This window comes from Rhinopithecus roxellana, chromosome 5, assembly GCF_007565055.1.
Source record: "Rhinopithecus roxellana isolate Shanxi Qingling chromosome 5, ASM756505v1, whole genome shotgun sequence".
NCBI lineage: Eukaryota > Metazoa > Chordata > Mammalia > Primates > Cercopithecidae > Rhinopithecus > Rhinopithecus roxellana.
The window spans coordinates 131,048,035-131,075,966 of NC_044553.1; the positions used below are offsets into that span (position 1 = coordinate 131,048,035).

At 45.3% G+C, this 27,932-nt stretch overlaps 1 protein-coding gene across 2 annotated transcripts in view; it reads right to left on the reverse strand.

Annotated features, from left to right (window-relative positions):
• The window catches only part of ZFYVE1 (zinc finger FYVE-type containing 1), a 60,324-nt gene that overhangs the window by 8,249 nt on the left and 24,143 nt on the right, over nucleotides 1-27,932 (reverse strand). For both annotated transcript variants that reach the window (XM_010355819.1, XM_030931547.1), the window contains exons 3-8: nucleotides 20,150-20,654; nucleotides 15,485-15,699; nucleotides 5,045-5,151; nucleotides 2,461-2,569; nucleotides 1,054-1,151; nucleotides 844-961 (exon numbers count right to left, since the gene is read on the reverse strand). In XM_010355819.1, the coding sequence (XP_010354121.1) occupies nucleotides 844-961; nucleotides 1,054-1,151; nucleotides 2,461-2,569; nucleotides 5,045-5,151; nucleotides 15,485-15,699; nucleotides 20,150-20,654 (1,152 nt within the window). The remainder of the gene's footprint in view (nucleotides 1-843; nucleotides 962-1,053; nucleotides 1,152-2,460; nucleotides 2,570-5,044; nucleotides 5,152-15,484; nucleotides 15,700-20,149; nucleotides 20,655-27,932) is intronic.

Consider the following 27,932-nt stretch of genomic DNA (forward strand, 5'->3'; position numbering starts at 1 on the left):
AAAAGATTAAGGATCTATAGGAATCCCACTTCTTAGAATATACTTCAAGAAAATTTCCTAAAACAAGAAAAAGGCTTTTTTACACAAAAATGGTCACTAGCATTTTAATGATTTTTTTAAAAAGGTACAAATAAAACTAAATAAAATAGCGTTATGAGAAAAAAAGCAGCCGGGCGCGGTGGCTCAAGCCTGTAATCCCAGCACTTTGGGAGGCCGAGACGGGCGGATCACAAGGTCAGGAGATCGAGACCATCCTGGCTAACACGGTGAAACCCCGTCTCTACTAAAAATACAAAAAACTAGCCGGGCGACGTAGCGGGCGCCTGTAGTCCCAGCTACTCGGGAGGCTGAGGCAGGAGAATGGCTTAAACCCGGGAGGCGGAGCTTGCAGTGAGCTGAGATCCGGCCACTGCACTCCAGCCCCGGCGACAGAGTGAGACTCCGTCTCAAAAAAAAAAAAAAAAAAAAAAAAAAAAAAAAAAAAAAAAAAAAAGAAAAAAAGCAGAAAAAAGGCATGTAAATTATATTTGCATCTAGAAAAACATACACATATAGAAAATGAACGAGTAGAACATGAAAAAATATTTTATTTGCCAAAGGAGTAAAACTAGAGATTTTTGGTTTATTTCATTTAAAGCTGTACTTCTAATATATATGCAAGAAGAAATAAAAACAATTAAAGGTCTAGAGAACAAAAAAGCTCTCCAGATCATGCCATTCTAAACCACCAACATTCTGAAATTCATGGCTAACCTTAATTTTAAGCAGGCTCCGGTTTTCTACACACATGAAAAACTGAACGACACGAGATAAAGGAAAATAGAGAAATCCAACAGTTCTTACTCCAGGCCACACGTGCACAATCTCTGTCCGCACCACCGTATCCACAGGATCTTGGTTTCCAAACCAGTACTGCCGACTACGATAGACCACGCCACAGTTAGGACATTCAATCACATACCTACAAGAAAGGCAAATCAATACGGTTACCCAGCCAGGTGCCTGGGGAGACAAACAGACTAGAAAACCTTTAGCCATGTTTTTTAAACTCACCCAGACCAGGCATATTTTGCGAGACCCATCCAGGGGGAGTCAGTGGAAGCAGATGTTTTGGGCACTACGCTGACTTCCTCGCCTCTCTCATAGCAGGCCTGAAACAGGAAACACTCTGCTAGCTTATTGTTTGTCTTTTGTTTGTTTGTTTTAATAGACACAGAGTTTTACCAGCCCAGGCTGGTCGCGAACTCCTGGGCTCAAGTGATCCGCCCGCCTCAGCCTCCCAAGGTTCTGGGATTATAGGTGTGATCCGCCATGCCCAGCCTTCTGCTAGCTTTTCCTATGTACACCACACCCCCCACATCCATCCCAACTCTCCACAAACCAAACCAGCTGAGAGACTTTCAGACTCTGGAGTTAGCGCCTCAGAAGAAGGTTCATTCCTCTAAAGAAGTCATTCCCCAGAATGGTAATGAACTGAGTGTGTGTCCATCCCGGGCCCAGAAACCGGGTTTAAATTATATACCTGTCACAGACAGGAGGACAATACAACACTAGTGTCCTAGTGTCCTGAAGAGCACTTCTGCTCTTAAGAATGAATGTTCGGCAGGGCGGGGTGGCTCATGTCTGTAATCTCAGCACTTTGGGAGGCTGAGGCGGGCGGATCAAGAGGTCAAGAGGTCAAGACCATCCTGGCCAAGATGGTGAAACCCCATCTCTATTTTTAAAAAAATACACAAATTAGCCAGGCATAGTGGGGAGCGCCTGTAGTCCCAACTACTCGGGAGGCTGAGGCAGGAGAATCACTTGAACCCGGGAGGTGGAGGTTGCAGTGAGCCAAGATCACGCCACTGCACTCTAGCCTGGCGACAGAGTGAGACTCTGTCTCAGAAGGTCGGGCGCAGTGGCTCACACCTGTAATCCCAGCACTTTGGGAGGCCTAGGCGGGCAGATTACCTGAGGTCAGGAGTTCGAGACCAGCTTGGCCAACATGGTGAAACTTTGTCTCTACTAAAAATACAAAAATTAGTTGGGCATGTTGGCACATGTCTGTAATCCCAGCTACTCAGGAGGCTCAGGCAGGAGAACTGCTTCAGCCTGGGAAATGGAGGTTGCAGTGAGCCGAGATTGTGCCACTGCACTCCAGGCTGGCTGACAGAGTAAGACTCTGTCTCAAAAAAAAAAAAAAAAAAAAAAAAAGAATGAATGTTCGATGTAAATGACCCTTACATACAAGCTCAACAGAATGAGGAGAAAATAAGCTTAAAACAGTAAACAAAGGGACTCTCACCAATGAGGACATGTGAGTGCTTTTTGTTAGAGCTGGAGAGAAGTTCCAGAAATATTCTATTTGAATATCAAATACTTCGGCATGCAGCAAAAAATGACCCCAAGATAGTCTTGCCAAAGAGAGAGTGGTCAGCAAGCCCGCTGCTGACACAGGGAGTTGCTCAGAGGACTCACCTTGCAAGTATACACTCGGTTGTCATACTGGTGGGAGTATCTGCAGCGGCTCTTGGCTTCATGAGGCACTCCTTCCTTCCCATGATTCATACTGTTCTTACATCCAACCCTGAATGAAGTCCAAAGACTGACAATGAGATGGCTAAAATAGGAGCCAGTGCCACTTATACAGAACAGTCTGACCCTGAGCCAGGCACAAGGCTAAGACCAGACCTTGATTACTAACTGGGCCTCAGATGCTGAACACAGAAAGGGTAGCCGGAAACCCACATGCCTCTGTGTTACACTTGCAATCAACAGCACTACACAGGTACAGCGACTACTATCCTTGTATGAGGACACAGGGGAAAAAGAAATCTCAGCCTGGCACAGTGGCTCATGTCTGTAATCCCAGTACTTTGGGAGGCCGAGGGGGGCAGATCACTTGAGGTCAGAAGTTCAAGACCAGCCTGGCCAACATGGTGAAATGCCGTCTCTAATAAAAATACAAAAATTAGCTGGGCATGGTGGCGGGCACCCGTAGTCCCAGGTACTTGGGAGGCTGAGGCACGAGAATCGTTAGAACCCAGGAGGTGGGGGTTGCACTGAGTTCGAGACCAGCCTGACCAACATGGAGAAACCCCATCTCTACTAAAAAAACAAAAAAATTAGCCAGGCATAGTGGTGCATGCCTGTAATCCCAGCTACTCAGGAGGCTGAGGCAGGAGAATCGCTTGAACCCAGGAGGCGGAGGTTGCGGTGAGCAGAGATCACGTTGCTATACTCCAGCCTGGGCAACAGAGCGAGACTCCACATCAAAAACAAACAAACAAAAAACCCCAGAAATCTCTTCTTGGAAAAACTACCTGTCCCCTCAGCAGAAATGGAGGAGCCAGAAGATACCAACTTGACCAGAGAGGAAACCTGAATGGCTCTCAGAAGACTCAAAAAATCCAAACAAGATGAAATGGAACATTTTACCCAGAACAGGCTGCCAAGATGCAAAATGAAAACCAACCCCAAAATTTGGCAATGCTTTAAGGGGAGGCTTAGGTTGAACAAGCCTTCCAAATGAACAGTGAGCTCTGCCATCCTGACAATGCAAAAACAGAGATCAGGACTTTAGAATTTCACTATGATTCCAATGGGAAAATTCCAGAAATCCTGAGGAGGCTCACATTAGGAAAGCAATGATCCAACAGTGCTTAAGCCTCTAGGCTCATGGGGCATGCAAAAAGGCAAGTCACACTGGCAACTAACATCCCTCGCCCCTTTCCAAGCTGAACTCTCCAAGATAATCCTTAGTCCTCCCTTGCCCAGGCTGTATAATCCAAGAGCCAGGTCTTTTTTTCACCAAGGCCAGAGGTGGTTCTGCATGCAGCAGGTGGCCTACAGGACTCAAAGTGAAATGACCATTCATAACAGATGTAGGTCAGGTCTACTTCTGTAAAACGGCAAGTGTGCAGGACAGGGGCACTGGTTCTGGTAGGAGTGAAGACAATTTGGTAGTGAAGAGAGTGGGAGGGACTGTCTACAGGACGTGGAGATTGCCATCTGACCTCGACATAATGCATTTAAATCCCCTGGGGCCCATCAGTGAAGTCACCACACTGATTTAACAGCCATCAACAGTTCAAACTAACCCAGTGATCCTCAAAGGCTGGTCCCCAGGAACAACATCAGCATCACCTAAGAATTTACTACATTTATTAAAATGCAAACTCCCAGGCCCTACCTCAGACTTACTGAATGAGAAACTGTGGAGGGGTGCCCAGTGATCCTGCCCTTCAGGTTTTTCCGATGCATGCTAAAATGTGTGGATCACTGCTCTAAGTGTAACAAAGTGCGGTCCACAGGCCAGCAGCACAGCCATCGCCCGGGAGCTTGACAGAAACGCAGAATCTCAGGCTTCACCCAGACCTGATTCAGAATCTGCGTTTCAACAGAATCTCCAGGTGATGCATGTGCAATGGAAGTTTCAGAAGTACTGTCCCAACTCAATGTCCTCAGCTCAGGCTGCAGTTTAGAATCCTCTGAGGAGCATCTTAACCTACCAGTGCAGAGGTCCTACACGCAGCCCGCTCAGTTAGAATCCCAGAAGGTGGTGCCCTGGCCTTGGTAATTTTGAAAGCTCCCCAGAAAATTCTAATGTGCTCTAAACATTTGCTCTCATAGTGAAAGGAATCCTACCCATAGTACTTTGCACAGGGGGGCACTCAAATATCACCTGAATAACTGGAATACTAGGAGTAAGTGACTGGAAGCTCTGGTAGAAGAAACACAGAAAAGCAGGCAACCCAAAGTTTTCTGCCCTAACAGCCTCCCAGACCAGAAGCTGGTCCGTCTCACGTCTATACCAGTTGGAGTTTCCAGGAGATTCTGCACAACCATGTGTCCTTCAAGCTCCTGTTACCTCAGAAGTGTGGTTCCTAGACCACCAGGATCTCATGGGAACATGGGAGTGTACCATTTTGGATAATTTAAATCACAGCCTGTAATTCAGCAAGAGCCAGGGGATGTGCATACACACCGAAGTCTAGGAAGCACCACTCAAAGGCTCTATTCTCAAGGTATGGGGTGGGGGGTCGGGAGCAGCCTTACTTACCCACAGCTGAGGCACAAGGAGGAGCAGGTGAAGTACTCATCTGGAAAAAAGGAGCTGTGTGCCATCTGGTCATCAGGGATCTCACCGCTGAAGCGGTCGCTCAGTGCCTGCCAAGGAGGGAAGGTGACATGTGATGGCACTCAGCAGAGAGCTCTGCACTTTGGCCCCCTACTGCAGGCACCGTACAAGCAACACAGGCACAAAGGAAATCTAGTAACTTCTGCTCATTACCCTTGACCTTACCAACTCCCATCAGTCCTTACCATAGGAATCCTTGCAAAGAACCAGCCCATTCCCCAAGAGGTCAAGATAAGCAAAGTTACTGTTCTCCCCTAAATGCCTTGCAGGTGATAAACACCTCACACCACTCAGTTTTTTATTCAAGACCACCACAAATAATGACTAATGCCCATTTCATCTATGTGAGGCTGGGACCAAGAAACCCAGACTCATGAGGACAGCTCCTCTTTAAGCCACAGGCAGAGCCTAGATGTGATCTGTGAGTTTCCTGGGCTTCTAACCATAGGCACTCACTTGGAGTTCACTAGGCCATAGACAAACTCAAAGTAGGAAAAATGTCAGCAGAAAAGAAAGAAAACAAGAAGAATGATTATAGTGTTTGCCAGTCATTTATCAACTCTACCAACCCCCAAAACAGACATTACCCAAAGGACAGCAAATGGCCAAAATAAATGCCAAGAAGATAACATATCCACAAAGCAAACTGAAAATTTCAGGTTGAAATGTAGCTTCCATTCCTAACCCTATCTTCACTTATTACTGGATATTGAAAGTATTCCTCAGGCTAATTACAGACAGGCACTTTCCACGCTTTAGAAATCATTAAGTACATGCTGCTCCAAGCTTCTAACTTTCAGCCCAGCCCCAGTGTGAGGCAGCCAGGCATTATTCAAGGGAAAATAAGGGAAAGGAGCCTAAACAAAAGGACAAGATGTTACTTCCTTCAGTAAAAGGGCAGAAGAAAATTTTAAATGAGATCTGGAAAAAGGGCAGGTTAGGTTTTAAACTAAGAACAATCAGAACTTCATTTTTTTTTTTTTTTTTTTTTTTTTTTTTGAGATGGAGTTTTGCTCTTGTTGCCCAGGCTGGAGTGCAGTGGTGTGATCTCGGCTCACCACAACCTCTGCCCCTTGGGTTCAAGAGATTCTCCTGCCTCAGCCTCCCAAGTAGCTGGGATTACAGGCGCCCACCACCATACCCAGCGAATTTTTTGTATTTTTAGTAGAAATGGGGTTTCACCATGTTGGCCAGGCTGGTCTTGAACTCTAGGCCTCAGGTGATCCACCTGCCTCGGCCTCCCGAAGTGCTGGGATTACAGGTATAAGCCACTGTGCCCAGCTGAACAATCAGAACTTCTTATGCAAGGTTCCTTTTCCTGTTTCCAATGCAGTCTTAACACCAGGAGTTGCAAACTCAAGTCCCTACAAAGGCACATAATATCAATGTTGAGTCAGGTCAGGTGCAGGACCAGAACAGTGGCAACGAGTGGGTCAAACTGAAGGTACACAACTCACCTGAGGACACTCTCATTCAGGTCCTGCAGCGCTACTGCAGAGGCCATAGAACACCGTCTGTCAGCGATGGCTGACCAAGCGGCAACCCTGCACTTCGAACAACAAAAAAGTGGTCTGACAAATAATGCATAAGTCCTATACTTCTTGGGGGTACTTTGGTAAAGAGTCAAAACATGGGGCTGGGCACGGTGGCTCATGCCTGTAATCCCAGCACTTTGGGAGGCCGAGGTGGGCGGATCACAAGGTCAGGAGTTCGAGACCAGCCTGGCCAACATAGTGAAACTCCATCTGTACTAAAAATACAAAAATTAGCTGGGTGTAGTGGCGGGCACCTGCAATCTCAGCTACTCAGGAGGCTGAGGCAGGAGAATCGTTTGAACCAGGGAGGAAGGTTGCAGTGAGCCAAGATCATGCCATTGCACTCCAGCCTGGGTGACAGGGTGAGACTTCGTCTCAAAAAAAAAAGTGAAAACGTGAAGATCTTGAAAGAGGGTATTAATGAATATATAGAAATGCTGAGAATGAGAAGCAAGGCGAGTGGAATTACAAGTCGGCCTATACATCTTGGCCTACACAGCGTTCTCTCTCCTGCTTCTGCATGAGACCCATTCTTCACGGATATTTGCAGTCTCACCTCTTCCAGTGAAGGAAGCCTCTTCAACCATATCACTCTCTGCCTTTTCTGAAGGCCCATTGTACTCAATACTGTAACTCGGTATTAAGTAATTAGGCAATGATGCAAAGCTATGGGCCTGCTGTATTTTATCTCCAAGACTAGATCATATATACTGTGAAAGCAGCTTCCTACCTTTGCATCCTCCTCCAAATCCTAGCAAAGGTACTAACAGGTACTCAGCTAGAACTGCCGGAATAAGTGCACCGTACCAACTCCCCTTCACAAACCAACCTTTGCCCTCCTCCTCTCTTGGCCCTGCCTTTGCCCTAGGCTTCTTTCATCCCATCCCCAAAGGTCCTCTCAAATTTAAGGCTAACTACTCCCTAACTGGCCAAATTACCAATAACTTTCCAGGTTGTTTCTCAAACAGATATGTACAGAACTCGCCCTGTCACCCAGGCTGGAGTGCAATGGCATGATCTTGGCTCACTGCAACCTCCGCCTCCCAGGTTCAAACAATTCTCCTGCCTCAGCCTGATGGGAAAAGGGAGGTTTTTTATTGAGACAGAGTCTCACTCTGTGACCCAGGCTGGAGAGCAGTGGCATGTTCACAGCTCCCTGCAGCAACACCCTCCTAAGCCCAAGCAATCCTCCTCCCTCAACCTCCCGAGTAGCTGGACCACAGGCACATGCCACCAAGACCCAATACTTTTTGTTTGTTTTTGTTTTGTTATTGAGACAGAGTCTCACTCCATCACCCAGGTTGGAGTGCAGTGGCTTGATCTTGGCTCACTGCAACCTCTGCCTCCTGGTTCAAGCAATTTTCCTGTATCAGCCTCCCAAGTAGCCGGGATTAAGGGACCCCACCACTATGTCTGGACAACTTTTTTTTTTTTTTTTTAAGTAGAGACAGGGTTTCACCATGTTGGCCAGGCTGGTCTCGAACTCCTGACCTCAAGTGATCCACCCAACTCAGCCTCCCAAAGTGCTGGGGTTACAAGCGTGAGCCACCGTGCCTGGCCAAGACACTGAAGTATCTATGAGATGATACAGAAAGAAAAAAAAGAGGAGACAGCTAAGGAATATAGAAACCACTATAGAAGGTATAGGGAACACCAAAAAATATCAATTATTATTTTTAAAAAAAGAAAGAATAGAAAAAAAATTTTTTTTTCCATTTTTTTAAATGAGACAGGGTCTCACTATGTTGCCTGGGCTGGTCTCCTGGACTCAAGCCATTCTCCTGACTCAGCCTTCCAAACTGCTGGGATTATAGGCGTGAGCCATCGCGCCCAGCCAAGAATAGCAATTTTTAGCCTCAGAGTTTTTCTTTTAAACAGGTAACCTGAAAGGCAAGCCTAAGTATTGGTTTTCCTAAGGACAAATAGTATAAAATTTGGCATGAGTGCAACAGCTGGGCTGAATTCACAGAGGATGCCAACCCCCAGTAAATGGGAAATTAGGATCCAATTCAGCATAAGGTTCTTACTGTTTCAACCCAAGTGACCTGGTTCACTTCTCTGAAAGTTCTTCAGAGAAATGGGGACATTTGTAAGTATCTCAAGGCAAGGTGTGAAACAATCTGCAGCCTGATTTGCCACAGTACATATGCCATTGTTCCCTGCCCTAGACAAATTAATGGTTGGCTTATGTTATCCAAGGTAACAGGCAACCTCTTATGACATAAGAAAGAGAAGAACTCCAGGCAAGCCAGCCTTCAGATGCTGGCCACCCACACTCTTGCATACGAGGTAAGAGAACAAGCATCTCACTCGTTCACAAGTCACAGCCTGACTAATGAATCAGACCTTGACAAGTTTTAGGACGCTTTACAAGAATCAAGAGTGTGGGAAAGTAACAGTAACTGTTTAAAAAAAAAAAAAAAATCCAACGTCAGCATGTTTTAGATATGAGGGTAGGGAGAGACTATCCTCCTTTAGAATCTAATTAACTTTTCCTTTTTTTCTTTTTTTTTTTTGAGACAGAGTCTCACTCTGTCGCCCTGGCTGGGTGCAGTGGCGTGATCGTGGCTCACTGCAATCTCCGCCTCCCGAGTAGCTGGGACTACAGGCACGTGCCACCATGCCCGGCTGATTTTTTGTATTTTTAGTAGAGACAGGGTTTCACCATGTTGGCCAGGCTGGTCTCAAACCCCTGACCTCAAGTGATCTACCTGCCTCAGCCTGCAAAAATGTTGGGATGACAGGCGTGAGCAACTGCGCCCAGCCCTGATTTTTCTTTACATACCACCTGATCCATATACTTATTAGCAGGTTCAAAAATTCCAAACCTCACATCATTCCACAGTTTCTTGGGCCCTCCTCCTCCTGAGATCCCAAAGCTGGAAGAGAAAGACAGAGAAGGGCCCACCTACCCCGAGAAAGCTTGGGAAAGCATCTGAGGCAAGTCTAAAAAAGGTTGCCTGGAGACCAGATGATCTTGAACTTCAGTTGCCTTGACAACAGTGTGGCTCTTTCTATTGTATCTGTAGGGCTGGCCCCAGTCATCAAGGGCTAGCAGTGAATTTCCTGACTCGAAATAGACACACTTCTGTAATCAATGACATCACACCCCAACAAAATATAACTTTGTAAATACTTTATAAATGCTTCCCGATGTGACAGAATTGGAACGTCAAGAGTTTCTACATTTAGAGATCAGAGGTTAAAGAAGGTATTACATAAAGGCTGGGCACAGTGGCTCACTCCTGGTAATCCCAGCACTTTGGGAGGCCAAGGCAGACAGATACCTTGAGCTCAGGAGTTCGAGTCCAGCCTGGGCAAGATGCAAAAACCCTGTCTCTACAAAAAATACAAAAATTAGCCAGGCATGGTGGCATGTGCCTATTAGTCCTAGCTACTTGAGAGGCTGAGGTGGGAGGATGGCTTGAGCCCAGGAGGCATAGGTTGCAATGAGTCTAGATGATGCCATTGCACTCCAGCCTGGGGGACAGAGCCAGACCTTGTCTTAAAAAAAAAAAAAAAATTAAGACAAAATTACATAAAACCTATACAAATTCAACTATGAAATGGTTCTCCCAATTATTCAGAACTGTAAGTACAGACAACCATAGTTAACTCAATATTCAATTCCAGTATTGAATATTAATTCCTCTATTTGACAGAAACCTGAGCATTTGTTTCCTGTAAACAGGTTTATCTGCTCAGTGCAGGTATGCACTGGTTGTAGGTATCTGGGCTGTTGCTACCGTGGACCCTGAGCAAAGGAGTCAAGAAATGGGACATAAGCCAGCTAGAAAAAAAGGGGCCTGGGCCTGCACAACAGTGTGACTGAATGACATCAAAACTGATCCTGTCAGCAGGAGGAATAGGGAAACCACTCCCAGGTATGTATGGGCAAGCCACTAGGGCAGAAAATAGCTGCACAGTTCTCTCTCTCTCTCTCTCACACACACACACACATGCATGCGTGTGTGCACACCAAACACTGTTCCTTCTCATTCATCACATTTCCAAATCCACATTTCCTGGTCAATAATAAACACAAAAGTAGTACTTCAACTCCCTTTGAATCCAATAGAGTACTGCATCAGTCAGGTAGAACTTCATAAATAAGATACAGCTAACAACTTTTTTCTTTTTTTTTTGAGACAGTCTTGCTCTGTCACCCAGGCTAGAGTGTAGTGGCGCGATCTGGGCTCATTGCAACCTCCGCCTCTGGGGTTCAAGGGATTCTCCTGACTCAGCCTCCCGGGTAGCTGGGACTACAGGCACACACCACCACGCCTGGCTAATTTTTGTATTTTTCATAGAGACGGGGTTTCGCCATGTTGGTCAGGCTGGTGTCAGACTCCTGACCTCAGGTGATCTGCCTCGGCCTCCCAAAGTGCTGGGATTACAGGCGTGAGCCACTGCACCTGGCCTAATAACTTTTTTTAAAGTATACTAATGGCATTTAAAATTTAAAATAATCAGGCATTTTGGGCCTGGCATGGTAGCTCACACCTGTAATCCCAACATTTTGGGAGGAGGAGGCGGGTGGGTCACCTGAAGTCAGGAGTTCCAGACCAGCCTAGCCAACATGGTAAAACCCCGTCTCTACTAAAAATACAAAAATTAGCAGGGCCTGGTGGCATGTGCCCATAATCCAGGCTACTTGGGAGGCTGAGGCAAGAGAATCACCTAAACCTGGGAGGCAGAATTTTCAGTGAGCCAAGTTTGTGCCGCCGTACTCCAGCCTGGGCTACAGAGAAAGACTCTGTCTCAAAAAAAAAAAAGAAAGAAAGAAAAAGAAAAAAAGAAGTGAAAATAAACCAAATCATAGAATAGTATAATGGTATGATCTCATTTATGAAGGATAAATATATATACATACACACACATGCACTTTTACAGCATTTGCAATTTCTTCTTTTTTTTTTTTTTTGAGACAGAGTCTTGCTGGTCGCCCAGGATAGAGTGCAATGGCACAATCTCAGCAAACCACAACCTCTACCTCCAAGGGTTCAAGCCATTCTCCTGTCTCAGCGTCCCAAGTAGCTGGGACTACAGGCACCCGCAACCACACCCAGCTAATTTTCGTATTTTTAGTAGAGACGGGGTTTCCCTATGTTGGCCAGGCTGCTCTTGAACTCCTGACCTCGTGATCTGCCTGTCTCAGCTGCCCAAAGTGCTGGGATTACAGGTGTGAGCCTCAGCACCCAGCCAGCATTTGCAATTTCTATAAGCATATATAATAAACTACTAATAATGGTTATCTGCAGAGTTAGAAAAGGATACTGGGCAGGAGAAAAGGATTTAACTTTACTATGATCCCATTTATTCAGGAAGAAAAACATACGTTATAAACATATACTCATGCATGTGGTTACACAGCAATGAAAATTTCTAGACACTTATATGAGAAAGTATTAAGAGTTACCTCTTCAGACTGAGGAGGGGGGAGGTAGGGGAAGGAAAGGGGACTTAAGTCTCATACATTCTGCAGTACTTGAATTGTTTATCATGAACATGCATTGCTTTTATAATTTTTTAAATGATGTCTCTTTTTTAATTAAAATAACCAAATACTTAAATATAACTGACAGTATGTATCAGGAACCTTTTAAAATGGTCACATCCTCTGACCTCTTTAGAAGTGAAATAACTATTGGGAAGGAATATAGCATGGAGTTAAAAGCTCTTGGGGCCTGGTGCAGTGGCTGTGAGAGTCTGGAGTGCAGTGAGCTGTGATCACACCATTGCACTCCAGCCTGGGCGACAGAGCGAGACCCTGTCTCAAAAAAAAAAAAGAAAGAAAAAAGAAAAAAAACGGTAGATTCAAGAAGTCAAACAAATTATTCTGGCATGTATCATTTATCTGTTTATACCCACCCCAGCTCTTCTATCTCAAAACGACTCAGGCTACTAATACAAAAATTAATACAACAGCGTAAAACAAAATAAAAGTAAGTGGAGAAGAAAACATAGCCATTTATATTATACACTGATGTGAACTATGAAAACTTTAGAGTCTATTTTAACAACAATAAAACTCTACTTGGTCAATTTGCCTAAGGCAGACCTTAAAGGTGGCTATTAGAGTGATAACCAGAGAATTAAGCATTTTTAATTTAAAGGATGTTAAAAACAAGAAAGTACAAAACCAATTTTTTCAAAGATTTGGGTAAACTGCAACAACTGCACAGTTCTCTGGGGAGAACCCAAATCGCAAGCTTAAACAAATGACTCCTTCCCATAGACAAAAGCAGTCAGTCCCACAGCTCAGTACAGCACAGCCTCTACAACTCAGAGAATAGAAAATGTCAGATCTTGGTAAAATTTGGGGGATGCCAGTTACTGGGAATCATCAGAATTCCAGCTGACCAGGTTCTTTTTTTGTTTTGAGACGGAGTTTCACTCTTGTTGCCCAGGCTGGAGTACAATGGTGAGATCTCTGCTCACTGCAACCTCCGCCTCTCAAGTTCAAGCAATTCTCCTGCCTCAGCCTCCCGAGCAGCTGGGATTACAGGCATGCGCCACCAAGCCCAGCTAATTTTGCATTTTTAGTAGAGACATGGTTGCTCCATGTTGGTCAGGCTGGTCTCGAACTCCCGACCTCAAGTGATCCATCCGCCCCCCGAAGTGCTGAGATTACAAGCATGAGCCACCACGCCCAGCGTTTTTTCTTTTCTTTTCTTTTTTTTTTTTTTTTGAGACGGAGTCTTGGTCTGTTGCCTGGGCTAGAGTACAGTGGCGCCATCTCAGCTCACTGCAACCTCCGCCTCCCAGGTTCAAGCGATTCTCCTGCCTCAGCCTACCTAGTAGCTAGGATTACAAGCATCCACCACCACGCCCGGCTAACTTTTGTATTTTTAATAGACACAGGTTTCACCATGTTAGCCAGGCTGGCCTCGAACTCCTAGCCTCATGTGATCTGCCTGCCTTCGCCTCTCTAAGTGCTGGGAAGGATGACAGGCATGAGCCACTTCACCCGACAGACCAGGTTCATTTTAATCACAGAAAGCTTGGTGAATCTTACCACCTTGGAAGAATACAGTGTAACTATTTTTCTCAAAGCCGGTAATAAATTGGCCTGAGGTAGGACATCCAAGACTCCTGAGGGGAAAAAAATATCTGAGCACTAATTACAGTTTAGAGCGCTCAGTGTCCCTGATGGTCTTATTTAAACATTAATCTGGGTTAGCTTCCAGAAGAGCAAAGGAGCTGCTATAATCCAGCCTCTGGCCTATTTGCCTTTTAATGCACAGTGATCAGATTTACAGCCCTTTGCCTGATTCAGCGTCTTTTCAGAATGTTTGCATTACGTAAGTGTAATCTTCCACTTTGACTGCCTTTGAGCCACTACAAGGATATTATTAGCCAATACAATTAAGTGCACTTGAACTTCAAATTCTAATTGGAAATGTATGTATTTCATGAATTATTCAAATTAATCATTTTCCATAGTTTTTCCTTAATATTACTCACAATTAACATTCACTGAACATTTTTACTATATAACAAGTACTTTGTTTCTTAAGTATGCTTTCATTTAATCTCCACCTCTCTCTAAGAGGCCAAATCTCCCTCTTTTTTTTTTTTTTTTTAAGACAGCATCTCGCTCTGTCTCCCAGGCTGGAGTGCAGTAGGGTGATCTCGGCTCGCTGCAATCTCCGCCTCCCGGGTTCAAGCAATTCTCCTGCCTCAGCCTCCCTAGTAGCTAGGATTACAGGAGTGCGCCACCATGCCCGGCTAATTTTTTTGTATTTTTAGTAGAAAGGGGGTTTCACCATGTTGGCCAGGCTGATCTCAAACGCTTGACCTCAAGTGACCCACCCACCTCGGCCTCCCAAAGTGCTGGAATTACAGGCGTGAGCCACCCCGTGCCTGGCCGTAAATCTCCCTCTTAAAGAAAGAAAAAACAGGCCCCAGTCTGAGAACCTTCCATGCTTAATAGTCTCTAGCTAAGGAATAACATGCAATTTTATTTGCTGAGAGGCAGTACAGCCTTCATGGTTATGAGAAGGAGCTCTAGCATAAACTGGCCAGGGTTTAGGCCTGCTGTCACTCAGTAACTGTGTATAACCAATTACTTCATCTCTTGGTGCCTCCGTTTCCTCATCTGCAAATGAGGATGTTAACAGTACTTAACTCAGGGAGTTGGTGTAAGGATGAAGGGAACTAATCCATATAGAGTACTCTGAACTTTGGTATGTAATAAATGGTAGTGTTATTGTGTATCTATTTTTGTGTTTTGTTTTGGTAATTTTCTACTTCTGGGGGGAAGTCCCATTCAGGTGCCGGTCTCTCTCTCGTGAGACCTGCTGTTCTTTCTCTGTCTTTTGCCTATTAAACCTCTGCTCCTAAATGCCCCCGGAACAAAAAAAAAAAAAAATTCTACCTGTGATACTAGTTTTCCACTTTTAATGATAACAAAAAGTTTCCTCTATGAATAAATTAATTTAGATATGAAAAACACAGTGAGTCACCATTAAGAAAAGCATAAAGGCTGTCCAGATTAAGTGAGACTCAACATGACACCAACTCGCCAGGGCTGAGCCACACCAGCCAGAAATGAGTGCTTCCTCCTATTCTCTAAGAGCCTGGTTTTTCTCCTAGCTGAGGACCAGGCACTTTTTTTTATTATCACTCATGACTTCCCCATATTTGCACTCCTGGCAAGATGAAAGCATCTGACAGGTGCAGACTCCATTCATGTGCTTCCGCTTCTTATAACCTCTTTCCACCCAGATTTCCAATCACCAGCACCACAAAAGCTGACAAACTGAGTGTTCTTGCCACCCACTGGCACCCCAATGAGAAGCCCTTGGGGCACAAGCCAACTGACCTTCAGGGCTTTGAAGATGACTCCCGGGTGCCGGGGAGAACGGGTGGTGTTATTTTCTAGTAGCTGCTCCAAAGCACGCCGAAGCCCAGAAAAGTCCGTGGGAGGGTTGTAAGTCCTGGTTCCCTTGTAGTGAATGGAACTAAAGGCTTCAGGGAAGCGGCCCAGCTTCCGGAACCGGTCCTGGATGAGCTTCTCTGGCACCTCTGAGGGGTGATCTACACAAGCAGAAACATAGGCACATGGGTAGTGAGAGACATTAAAAAAAAAAAAAGAAAAGAAAAGAAAAGTAGGCCAGGCACAGTGACCCACGCCTGTAACCCCTTTGGGAGGTCAAGGTGGGCGGATCACCTGAGGTCAGGAGTTCAGCCTGGCCAACATGGTGAAACCCTGTTTCTACTAATACAAAAAAATTAGCCAGGCGTGGTGCCGCATGCCTGTAATCCCAGCTAGTCTGGAGGCTGAGGCAGGAGAATCACTTGAAAAGTAATTCTCCACCAGGAGGCGGAGGTTGCAGTGAGCCGAAATCGTACCACTGCACTCCAGCCTGGGAGACAAGAGTGAAACTCTGTCTCAAACAACAACAACAAAATCTTTCATTATAAAAGTAAGATACACGGCCGGGCGAGGTGGCTCACGCCGGTAATCCCAACACTTTGGGAGGCCGAGGCGGGTGGATTACGCAGTCAAGAGATGGAGACCATCCTGGACAACATGGTGAAACCCCATCTCTACTAAAAAATACAAAAGTTAGCCGAGCGGTGGCAGGCCCCTGTAATCCAGCTATTCGGGAGGCTGAGGCAGGAGAATCGCTTGAACCTGAGAGGTGGAGGTTGCAGTGAGCCAAGATCATGTCACTGCACTTCCAGCCTGGCGACAAAGGGAGACTCCGTCTCAAAAAAAAGTAAGATACGGGTGGGTGCACTGGTTCACACCTGTAATCCCAGCACTTTGGGAAGCTGAATTGGGTGGATCACCTGAGGTCGGGAGTTTGAGAGACCAGCCTGGCCAGCGTGGTGAAACCCCATCTCTACTAAAAATACAAAAATTAGTCAGGCCTGGTGGGGCACACCTGTAATCCCAGCTACTCAGGAGGCTGAGGCAGAAGAATTGCTAGAATCCGGGAGGCAGAGGTTGCAGTGAGCTGGGATAGCACCACTGCACTCCAGCTTGGGTGATAGAGCGAGACTGCGTCCCAAAAAAAAAGATACTCTGACTCAATATATATGAAGTACATAATCAGGCAGAACTAATCTATGCTGTCAGAACTCAGGTTACCCTTTCCTGGTAAAGGGCGTGAGGAGGGCTTCTATGAGGGCTGGTGTCCCAAGGTCTAGCGTTGAGTACGCAGGGGCATTCAGGCAGTGAAAACTCATCACATGATACTCTTGATATGATGTGCACTGTTCTATACGCACATTATACTTCAAGGAGGAGTCTTTTTTCCCAAAAACCCATTCCTTGTGGGAAAAATCTAGATGTGCCAAAGCATAAAAGGAAAGAAATTATGTCCTCTGCTCTCACCTACTTCCCGAAAGTAACCACAGCTCAACGTTGGCCCTTTCAGACATTTTTCCTACAGACTTAGCAACATATATATGTGACTTGCTCTTTTCTCACTTAATAACATACTGTAAGTACCTGTCCTTGTCACAATACACTGAAAAGCAGCAATACAGTCTTTGATCCTGTGGATATACTTAACTAATCACCTTACTGAGGAACTTTTACAATTCTCTGTACTTTGGAAATGCTGATCTTTTGTGAGAAAGCTCTGGGCAAATGACCAATGTATAAGGGTATTTGCTTGTCCACACTCTCATCATGTGTCCAGAAACTCGGGCAGCCATAGTGCAGATGGATTCAATAAATGTTTTGATGATAAAGGTTGAAAGGACTTTTTAATTTCCTTTTTATTTATCTATTTTTTTACTTACTTACTTACTCACTTTTTGAGACAAAGTCTCACTCTGTTGCCCAGGCTGGATGGAGTGCAGTGGTGCAATCTCGGCTCACTGCAACCTCCACCTCCAGGGTTCAAGCGATTCTCCTGCCTCAGCCTCCTGAGTAGCTGGGATTACAGGTGCCCACCACCATACGCTTGGCTAATTTTTGTATTTTTAGTAGAGACGGGGTTTCACCATGTTGGCCAGGCTGGTCTCAAACTCTGATCCTCAGGTGAGCCGCCTGCCTCGGCCTCCCAAAGAGCTGGGACCACAGGTATGTACCACTGCATCTGGCTAACTTTTAAATTTTTTGTAGAGTCAGGGTCTCGCTATTTTGCCCAGGCTAGTCTCTAACTCCTGGGCTCAAGTGATCCTCCCGCCTCAACGTCCCAAAGTGCTGGGATTACAGGCATGAGTCATCACGCTCAGCCTAAAATACAATACCTTTTAAGGAGCTGGTTATTTCAAAATCCTGAACTGGCAATTAAACGTTCCCCTCACCAACACTGTAAAGATCCGAAGTGGCATAAAAGTATTGATCACAGGAGGCAGCTGAAAGTCAGCATTTCTCACCTCCTCTCCTTTTCTTCGAGGCACCTGCTAATTAATCTGCTCCTTCAATGGGGAACGTTTACATGCCTTGTCTTTTCTACAGGGCATGTGTCATTGGTACCACCAGAATCAACTGGTGCAGTCCTTCAGATTCAACCTCCTTTATGGCCTGCTCTGTCCAGTTCTCTCGTACTGCCACCGCCCTGGCTGAATCCCAACCACTTCTCACTTGACTGACTTGATATCCTGCTGACCGGTCCCCCTGCCTCAGTCATGCTGCAATAGGTTGCCAGAGAATCTTTTGAAAATATAGATCTGATCTTCTCACTCTCTGCTTAAGATCCTTCATGGACTTCTGCCATACTTGAGAACTGAGTCAAGGCCACCCATGATCTGATCCCTGAATCTCTCCATCATTCCCTCCCACACAAGCCATGCTTCAGACAAGGCAGTGGGGGTGGCAGGTGAGGGGCTGCATTCAGTGGGCAGGGGGAGAATGAAGAGGGGTAACTAGAGGAGGTCAGAGACAAAGGCAGGAGTTAAAGTGATGGCACTACATTTAGGAGTTTGGATTTTGATGTAGTCCGAAGCCAATGACAGGTTGCAAGCAGGAGTATTACATGACCTGAAGTATAAATTAAGGTTTTGAAAAGATCACTCTGGATGCTACATGGAGAATGCATCAAAGAGAGTTAGAATGGAATTTTGGAAGCATACTGCAGAACTACTTCCCTTGTCTCTTTTTTCTTTCCTTCTTTTTTTGAGACAGCGTCTTACTATTGCCCAGGCTGGAGTGCAATAACACGATCACAGCTCACTGCAGCCTCAACCTCTAAGGCTCAAGGGATCCTCCTGCCTTGGCCTCCCAAAGTGCTGAGATTATAGGTGTGAGCCACCACACCCAGCGCTACCTGCAGTTCTCTGAACACAACTTGTTCCTTGAGGCTACTAGGAGTTTGCTCTTCCTAGAGCATCTTCTTCCCCTCCTCCATCTAGCCAAGTCTCTCAGAGCTCAAATGTTGCCTCTTCTTTCCTAGATTCCATAACATATAGCATCCCTGCTCCGGACTCCCACAGCTCCGTACCTACATCTACTACAGAACAGAACACTGTGTGGTCGCCCCAAGTAGACTGTGAGCTCTTCAAAGACAAGAAGTGTTTTTTCTGCTCTGTGCCTCAGTGCTCAGCACATGACATATGCACTCAATAAACTCTGATGACTAAATGAACAAGTGAAGACTGCAATTGTTTCAGGGGCCAAAATTACTGCTCCCCTCCAATCTAATCCGTTATTGCACCTTTCCCTCATCCTCCAACCACTCAGGTGACGATCTTGCTTCCTATTTCTCTAAGAAAACAAATAAGAACTTACACACACACTTCCCATGTCCACACCATCTACTTATCTGCGACCATGTCCATATCTTCTACTTTCTTTCCCAGTGTTATGGATGAACTGTCCATGGTCCTAAGGCTGACCCTTCCACTCATGCATCACTCCAACCGTTTCTGCTCTTACATCTACATTCTTCCCTCTCTAATGAATCATTCTCATCAGTACATAAATATCTGCAATACCTCATATCTTAAATTTTAAAAAAGAAAAATCCCTTGAAATCCCACATCAGCCTCTAGCTACAATTTCATTGTTCTTCTTTGCTTTATAGAAAAGATCTGTATAGCTCTGTCAAAGAGCCGAATAAACTCACCACAGAAATTCTTCTCCTAATCTTATTATTTTTTTTAGAGACAAGGCCTCACTATGTTGCCCAGTCTGACCTCTATCTCTTGGGCTCAAGGGATTCTCCCACATGAGCCTCCCAGGTAGCTATAATTACAGGCACTTGCCACTGTACCTGGCTTCGTTCTATTTTCTCTTGATCCCACTCTGATCAAGCTTTTACCCCCCACCATCTCAGCGAATAGGTCTTATCCAGAAAGGACTTATATATTGCCAAAGCCAACTGGCAATTCTCAATCCTTATGCTAGTTGACCTATGAGCAGCTTGATATGTTTGATCACTCCATCCTCCTTCAAACACTTTCCATGTCTTCTTTGGACAGAAATCTTCTGGGCAATCCACTACCAATAAGTTGCTACTGTAGCCCAAATAGCTACCTCCTTGTACCCATAAAGGTCGAGCTGTGACACTGTACCCCATCCACTCACCAGAGCCCAGTAGTTGGGTGTGCACAGTCTCATGAAAGATGATAACTGCAGGGCCCAGGGTGGATAAAGGGACATCCAGGCCACAGCGAGCAGTGGTGGCCTTGAGCTCCTTGGTGAAGTGCTTCAGATAAGCTTCTGAGGCATCCCCAAGGAATTTGAAGAGGTCGTTATGCAGCCGGTCTGCATGAGTTCGATAGATGACAAGGTCTGAGATGGCCAGGACCTTAAGCAGCAGCCGTGTTCTCTGGCTTAGATTCACGGTGGCCCCTAGGAGCCCTTCCGTATCGATCACTGCTACTTTGTGAACTGGGTCATAGGCTGCCCACACTCCCACAGTGCAGGACTCCTGGGTAGGGGAGGTCTTGAAGACTTCACGACCATAAAAGAAAGTGTGGTTGAGAGTATGAGACTTTCCATCGCCAGTATTTCCAAAAATGGAAACCACTTTCAGATGCTGATCAGGTTTGCAGTCCAATTTTCTAATGAAGTCCTCTTCATTTGTTACCTGCAAAAAATAAAAAATAAAAAAGACTATGAAGTATAGAAACTGTAAAAGCACTAGAAACACCTACAAGAATAAATGCTTTGCAGGGACAAGGAACTTGATTGAATTGTCAAGAAAAGGAAGTTGCAGGATAATAGCTCCCACCTCCACCCTTAGCAAACAGCTCAAAGGAACCTCTGAAGCTTTAGTCAGGGAAATAACTTAGTGGCCATGAAAAGAGCTAAAACTATAAAAAGAAAAAAGAAAAAAAGAAAAGAAACAAAACAAAACCAAAAAAAGAGCTAAGACCATAAAACTCTTAGAGGAAAACAAAGTAATTAACCTTTGTGACTCTGGATTAGGCCTCAGCTTCTTAGATAGGACAACACAAGCACAAGTAACAAAAGCAAAACAGACAAGGCCAGGTGTGGTGGTTCACGCACGTGACAGTGGCACTTACTAAGGGAGGCTGAGGAGGGAGGAGGCTGAGGAGGGAGGAGGCTGAGGAGGGAGGAGGCTGAGGAGGGAGGAGGCTGAGGAGGGAGGAGGCTGAGGAGGGAGGATCCCTCGAGCCCAGAAGTTTGAGGCTGCAGTGAGCTGTGATAGCACTACTGCACTCCAGCATGGGAAACAGAATGAGACCCTGCCTCAAAAAAAAAAAAGAAAGGGGGGTGGGGCCAAGTGAGGTGGCTCAGGCCTGTAATCCCAGCACTTTGGGAGGCCCAGGCGGGCAGATCACTTGAGGTCACGAGTTCCATACCAGCCTGGTCAACATGGTGAAACTAAATAAAAGTCTCTACTAAAAATACAAAAATTAGCCGGGTGTGGTGGCACGTGCCTGAAATCCCAGCTACACGGGAGGCTGAGGCGGGAGAATTGCTTGAACCCAGGAGGCAGACTGCAGTGAGCTGAGATTGTGCCACTGCACTCCAGCCTGGGTGACAGAACAAGAACCTGTCTCAAACAAATAAAATAAAATAAAATAACACAAAATAACATAAAATAACATAAAATAAAATAACATAACATAAAATAAATCTAATAAGACTAGTATTCCAAACATACAAAGAAATCTTACAACTCAACAATGAAGATAAGCAACCCAATTAAAAAGTAGGCAAAGAATCTGAATAGACATTTCTCCACAAAAGATATGCAAGCAACCAGAAAGCATCTGAAAAGATGCTCCAAGTCCTGAGTCACTGAGAAATGCAAATCAGAACTACAGTGAACTATCACTGCATATCCACCAGACCCACTACGACCAAAAGACAACAAGCGGCTGGGCACGGTGGCTCACGCCTATAATCCCAGTACTTTGGGAGGCAAAAAAGAGAGGACAGCTTGAGGCCAGGAGTTTGAGACCAGCCTGGGCAACATGGAGAGACCTCTGTCTCTACAAAAAAAATTAAAAATTAGCTGGGCATGGTGGTATGTGCCTGCAGTCCTAGCTACTCAGGAGGCCAAAGCAAGAGGATCGTTTGAGCTCAGGAGTTTGAAGCTGCAGTGAACCATGATTGCACCACTGCACTCCAGGCTGAGTGACAGACGACAGAAGCCCTGTCTCTAAAAAAAAAAAGACAACAAGCATTGGCAAGGATGTACAGAAATCACAACGTTCATGCACTTCTGGTGGGAATGTAAAATCACATAGCCAGTCCGGAAAACAGCTTGTCCACTCCTAGCTATATACCCAAGAGAACTGAACACACATGTCCACACAAATCTCCTAAGTACGTCAATGTTCACAGCAGCATTATTCACAACAGCCAAAGAAGTGAAAACAGCCCAAATACCCATCAACTGATAAAATGTGGTATATCCATACACTGAGTCACTATGCAGTCATAAAAAGGAATGAGCCACTTCCACCCCTTACTTCAATATGCGTCGGTTATTCTCACCTTTGGGACATTTCTTATGTTCTCACTTTGACCTGACTTGGCAGAAATTCCTATCTATGCCTTGATTGTTTTCTGTCATGACTGTGCCACTTCCTCCTTTCACAGTCTTCCTAAATCTTTCTTAAACTTCAGAGGGGGCTTTGAATGCTACAGCAAGGCTGCATATTCCTGCTGTTGCGAAATGATGTTCATTGTATTGAAGTAATATCTACTGACCTAGTATTGGTTGTTTTTTTTTCTTTTCACTATTCTATTTCCCTATTGACTTGTTAGGATTGGTCAGAAAATAGATAAGACTAGCAAATTTGAAGGGAATCATACATCTGAAAGATTTTATTGGAAAATGTATCCTGAATCATTTCAATCAGCTTTTTAGTGGAGAAAAACTATTACGATAGCAGATTTTCCTAAAATCCACAGTAGTCTTTTATTTTTCACTTACCTAACCTTAGACTGAAACAATGAGAAAAGTATGCAAAATACAGTCACATTTCTCTTATTCTAAAGACACTGTCTATGGCCATACCACCTGAACACACCCAATCTCGTCTAAAGACATTAAAAAGCTTTTCACAATTGTAATTATAGAATTTGTAATATTCTGTATATTTCCAAAGTATTTATTAATAATTCAGCCCTCCAAATGTGCTTATAACGTGGACAAGTGAGAGTTCTGTACCTACATCCCACCCCCAATTATCATATGGAGAGGCTAAAGTGCAAATATTTTCCCTATAGAAACAATACAAATTTCATTCAGGCGCGGTGGCTTATGCCTGTAATCCCAGCACTTTGGGAGGCTGAGGCGGGTGAACCACAAGATCAAGAGTTCAAGATGAGTCTGGCCAAGATGGTGAAACCCCGTCTCTACTAAAAATACAAAATTAGCCAGGCATGGTGGCACATGCCTGTAATCCCAGCTACTCAGGAGGCTGAGGCATGAGAATCGCTTGAACCCAGGAGGCAGAGGTTGCGGTGAGCTGACATCGCACCACTGCACTCCAGGAGGCAGAGGTTGCGGTGAGCTGACATCGCACCACTGCACTCCAGCCTGGGGGACAAAGCACAATTCGGTCTCGGAAAAAAAAAAAGAGAGAATACAAATTTCATTGTTACCTAATAACATTTAGGTAGAAATGTTGGGAAAACGTTTTTGTGAAATGAACGTAGCTGGCTATCAAACAATATTTGCTTGACATTGCTGGGGTAACTACAACAAAAAAGAATGAAGTGCTGATACACACTACAACACAGATGAACCTTGAAAACATGGTAAGTGAAAGGAGCCACACACAAAAGACCACATAGTGTACGATTCCATTTATATGAAACGTCCAGAGCGGGCAGATTCACAGACAGCAAGCAGATTAGTGGTTGCTAGAGGCTAGAGGGAGGAGGGAGGAGGGAGAGACTGCTAAAGCTGGGTTTCTATTTGGAAAAATGAAAATATTCCAGAATTAGATAGTGGTAAGGATTGTACAACTTTATGAACATACTAAAAATACTGAATTATATACTTTAAACTGGTGAATTTTATGGTATGTGGATTACATCTCAATACAGTTTTTGGTTTTGGTTTTGTTTTTCTGAGACAGAGTTTTTGCTCTGTGGCCCAGGCTGGAGTGCAGTGGCGTGATCTTGGCTCACTACAACCTCCACCTCCTGGGTTTAAGTGATTCTCCCGCCTCAAACTCCCGAGTAGCTGCGATTACAGGCACGCGCTGTCACGCCTGGCTAATTTTGGTATTTTTAGTAGAGACTGGGTCTCACTCTGTTGGCCAGGCTGGTCTCAAACTCCTGACCTCAGGCGATCCACCTGCCTTGGCCTCCCAAAGTGCTGGGATTACAGGTGTGAGCCACAGCACTTAGCCAAGTTAACATATTGGTCAAACCTCATCTACCATAATTCTCTTCCTAACAGTTTAAAGAACACTGCAGTCCTTATAAAAAGCCAGGCCATGAAGAAAGATACCTAGGGCCAGTGCGAGCCCAGACTGGAGCTCCTGAAAGATGCTCAGAACTCCTATTCTCAGAACACAGAAGCCCAGGGTCAAAGCTCCTAACTCGAAGAGCTTATGGCTACTCAGGTGAAAGGAGTTTCCCAGGAAGCTTCACATCAAGTATCTTCCAGCCAACAGAGAATAAAACACGTTGCTGATTTTTTCTTTTTTTTTTTCTGTTTTTGTTTTGTGTGTGTGTGTGTGTTTTTTTTTTTTTTTTTTTTTGAGACGGAGTCTCGCTCTGTCGCCCAGCCTGGAGTGCAGTGACGTGATCTCGGCTCACTGCAACTCCGCCTCCCGGGTTCACGCCATTCTCCTGCCTCAGCCTCCCGAGTAGCTGGGACTACAGGCGCCCGCCACCTCGCCCGGTCAATTTTTTGTATTTTTTAGTAGAGACGGGGTTTCACCGTTTTAGCCAGGATGGTCTCGATCTCCTGACCTCGTGATCTGCCTGCCTCGGCCTCCCAAAGTGCTGGGATTACAGGCGTGAGCCACTGTGCCTGGCCCCTTTTTTTTTTTTTTTTTTTTTTTTTTTTTGAGACAGGATTTCGCTCTGTCACCCAGGCTGGAGTCCAGGGCACAATCTCAGCTCACTGCAACCTTTACCTTCTGGATTCAAGCCATTCTCCTGCCTCAGCCTCCAGAGTAGCTGGTATTATGGGCACGTGTCACCACACCCAGCTAATTTTTTTTGTACTTTTAGTAGAGATGGGATTTCGCCATATTTGCCAGGCTGGTCTTAAATTCCTGACCTCAGGTGACCTGCCCCTCCACCTCCCAAAGTACTAGGATTATAGAGGTGAACACCTTCTGATTCTCGAGTCTGCCTGTTTGATAACAGAGAAATATACAGACCACTCAGTGTGAAAATATGATAAACCTGTTTCCTATAATCTCATCAAGATAGTAAACCAAATCCCCGTGCTTTGGGAGGCCAAGACAGGAGGATCGCTTGAGCCCTGGAATTCAAGACTACCTTAAGCAACATAGCAAGACCCCAACTCTACAAAATCAAAAAATTAGCTGGGTATAGTCATTCACGCCTGTAGTCCTAGCTACTCAGGAGGCTGGGACACGAGAATCACTTGAGCCCAAGAGGTGGAGGCTGCAGTGGGCCAAGATCGTACCACTGCACTCCAGCCTGGGCGACAGAGCAAGACTCTAACTGAAAAAAAAAAAAGTAAACCACTCATTATTCTATTAATGACATCACTATTGTTTCATTATTAAGAGCCTGAATATTGCTGATAATACTAACAGTTCACTGAATGCCAGCTACAGTGACAGTGCCCTTCACTAGAACCATGACCGCAGGGCCGTGTCTACCTTATCTTTACATGCAGAGCACTCAGGACAACGCCTGGCACACAAGAGGAGCTCAGTGTGCAGCTGCGGAGTGAATGAGTGAGTGAAGAGACACCAGGCACCTTGCTAGGTACCCAGGTACCTTACACACTTTTCCCACCATACATCTTCCACAGGGCTGAACACACAGCAGCATTTCATAAACTTGGTGATGGGCTAAGTGATCTAGCAGACAACAGAGAGAAACAAGAAGTTACACAGAACAGCCCATTTTGGACCCGTGTCACTCAGCCAGCCTGGTCCCAAGCTGCTACGTTGATCAGCAAGAGAAACAAAACGAAAGCTCTGTAAAGCTCCACCAGCATGGAGTCAGGTGAGGTCAGGGCGGCTGCGGCAAGAGCCTCCACCTGCTCGACCAGGCCTGGTAGGGAAGACCAGGCCTAGCGATTTCCTCCCCACGGAAATCTACTCTGTCGTGACTCTTCACAAACAAAACAGCCACTGCTATCCAGATTATCTAAGAGCAAGCATCTGAAAGTGGGGATAGTGGAACATTTAGGGAAAGAATTAAATGTCTCGGGATTCATATTAAGTGTCCAACAAATGATATATATATATATACACACACACACACACACACAAATAACTCATATGGGATGGAAAGAAAACACTCCTTGCCTGCATTTGGTGATACCATTTAGGCTTTTGGTGTCTGGGGGTGTGTCAAGTGCGGATGTCCATGTGTTGGGCCTATAGATGAGTCCAGTGTAAATAATCCTCCTGGGAGGAGGAACTCAAAGTCCCAGGCTGTTTGTTTCTACTGACAAGCAGTGAACAATCCCTTAACATGCACCGACTGCATTTTCTTCATGTAAAAGGAGGCTAGGCCAGGTATGGTGGCTTACACCTATAATCCCAGCACTGTGGGAGGCCAAAGCAGATGGATCACTTGAGCCCAGGGGTTTGAGACCAGCCTTGGCAACACAGCAAAACCCCATCTCTACTAAAAATACAAAAAATTGGCCAGGCGTTGTGGCACGTGCCTTTAGTCTCAACTACTCAGGAGGCTGAGGTGGGAGAATTGCTTGAGCCTGGGCAGAGTTTGCAGTGAGCTGAGATCAAGCCACTGCGCTCCAGCCTGGGTGACAGTGAGACCCCATCTCAAAAAAAAAGGAAAAAAAAAAAAAAAAAAAAAAGAAGGCTATAACCATCTTTGCAGGTGCTAATTAATCAAATAAACAAATATTCGGGAAAATGCTGGCACACTGAAACCATGCTTCACTTCTTCCTTCTCTGCCTTTCACGTTACTTTGCTTCCTGATATACTACTAAATTCATCTTTAACACATGAGTATTTTCCTCTAAGCCAGAAAGGAGAGAACAGCCTAGCCTAGGTGGTAGCAAGACTGGTTTTCAGTCAGGGAGGCAAAGGTAGAGAAAAATAAGAGGATTCCCTTTGATAAAGGAAGGGGCCAAGAAGGAACGAGGCTCCAGCTCTACTTGTTCGGCCTGTCTACACTCACTGACCCCATGCTGCTCCATTCCTGGAGTGAAACAGGTTACCTGGCCCTGAGCTCGGCCAACTGGCCACCCCATCCAAGTTGACAACATGTTTGAAATGGTCACTGGCTCTTACCAACAGCAAACACAGGAGGGACACCAAAGCCACCCCTCCCCAACTTTTGCCTTCCATCTTCCCTGAGCTTGCTAGGCCTCAGGCGACTCCAAAACACATGAATGCCACTACAGGCTTTGCCATGGTGTGGCCTTGGGAAAGTTACTTAACTACTCAATGCCTCAGGGAAATGAGATAATAACAGATGTCTAGCTCCTAGCAACACTCAGCAAACTAAGAGATAAAGTATGCAAAAGGCATAGCACAGTGCCTGGCATGGAGTAAGCACTCGATATGTGAACCATTATTAAAGACCAGCCCACTGGGAAAACACCCAGGTGCACAGCAGCAGCAGCTGGGCTTACACCTATGAATTGCTCATTTGGGGGCTGATTCAGCAATGCGGTAAGATCGAAATAAATTCTACCTAAAACGAAAGATCTCACTGCTCGCTTCAGATAACCTTCTCCTGCTA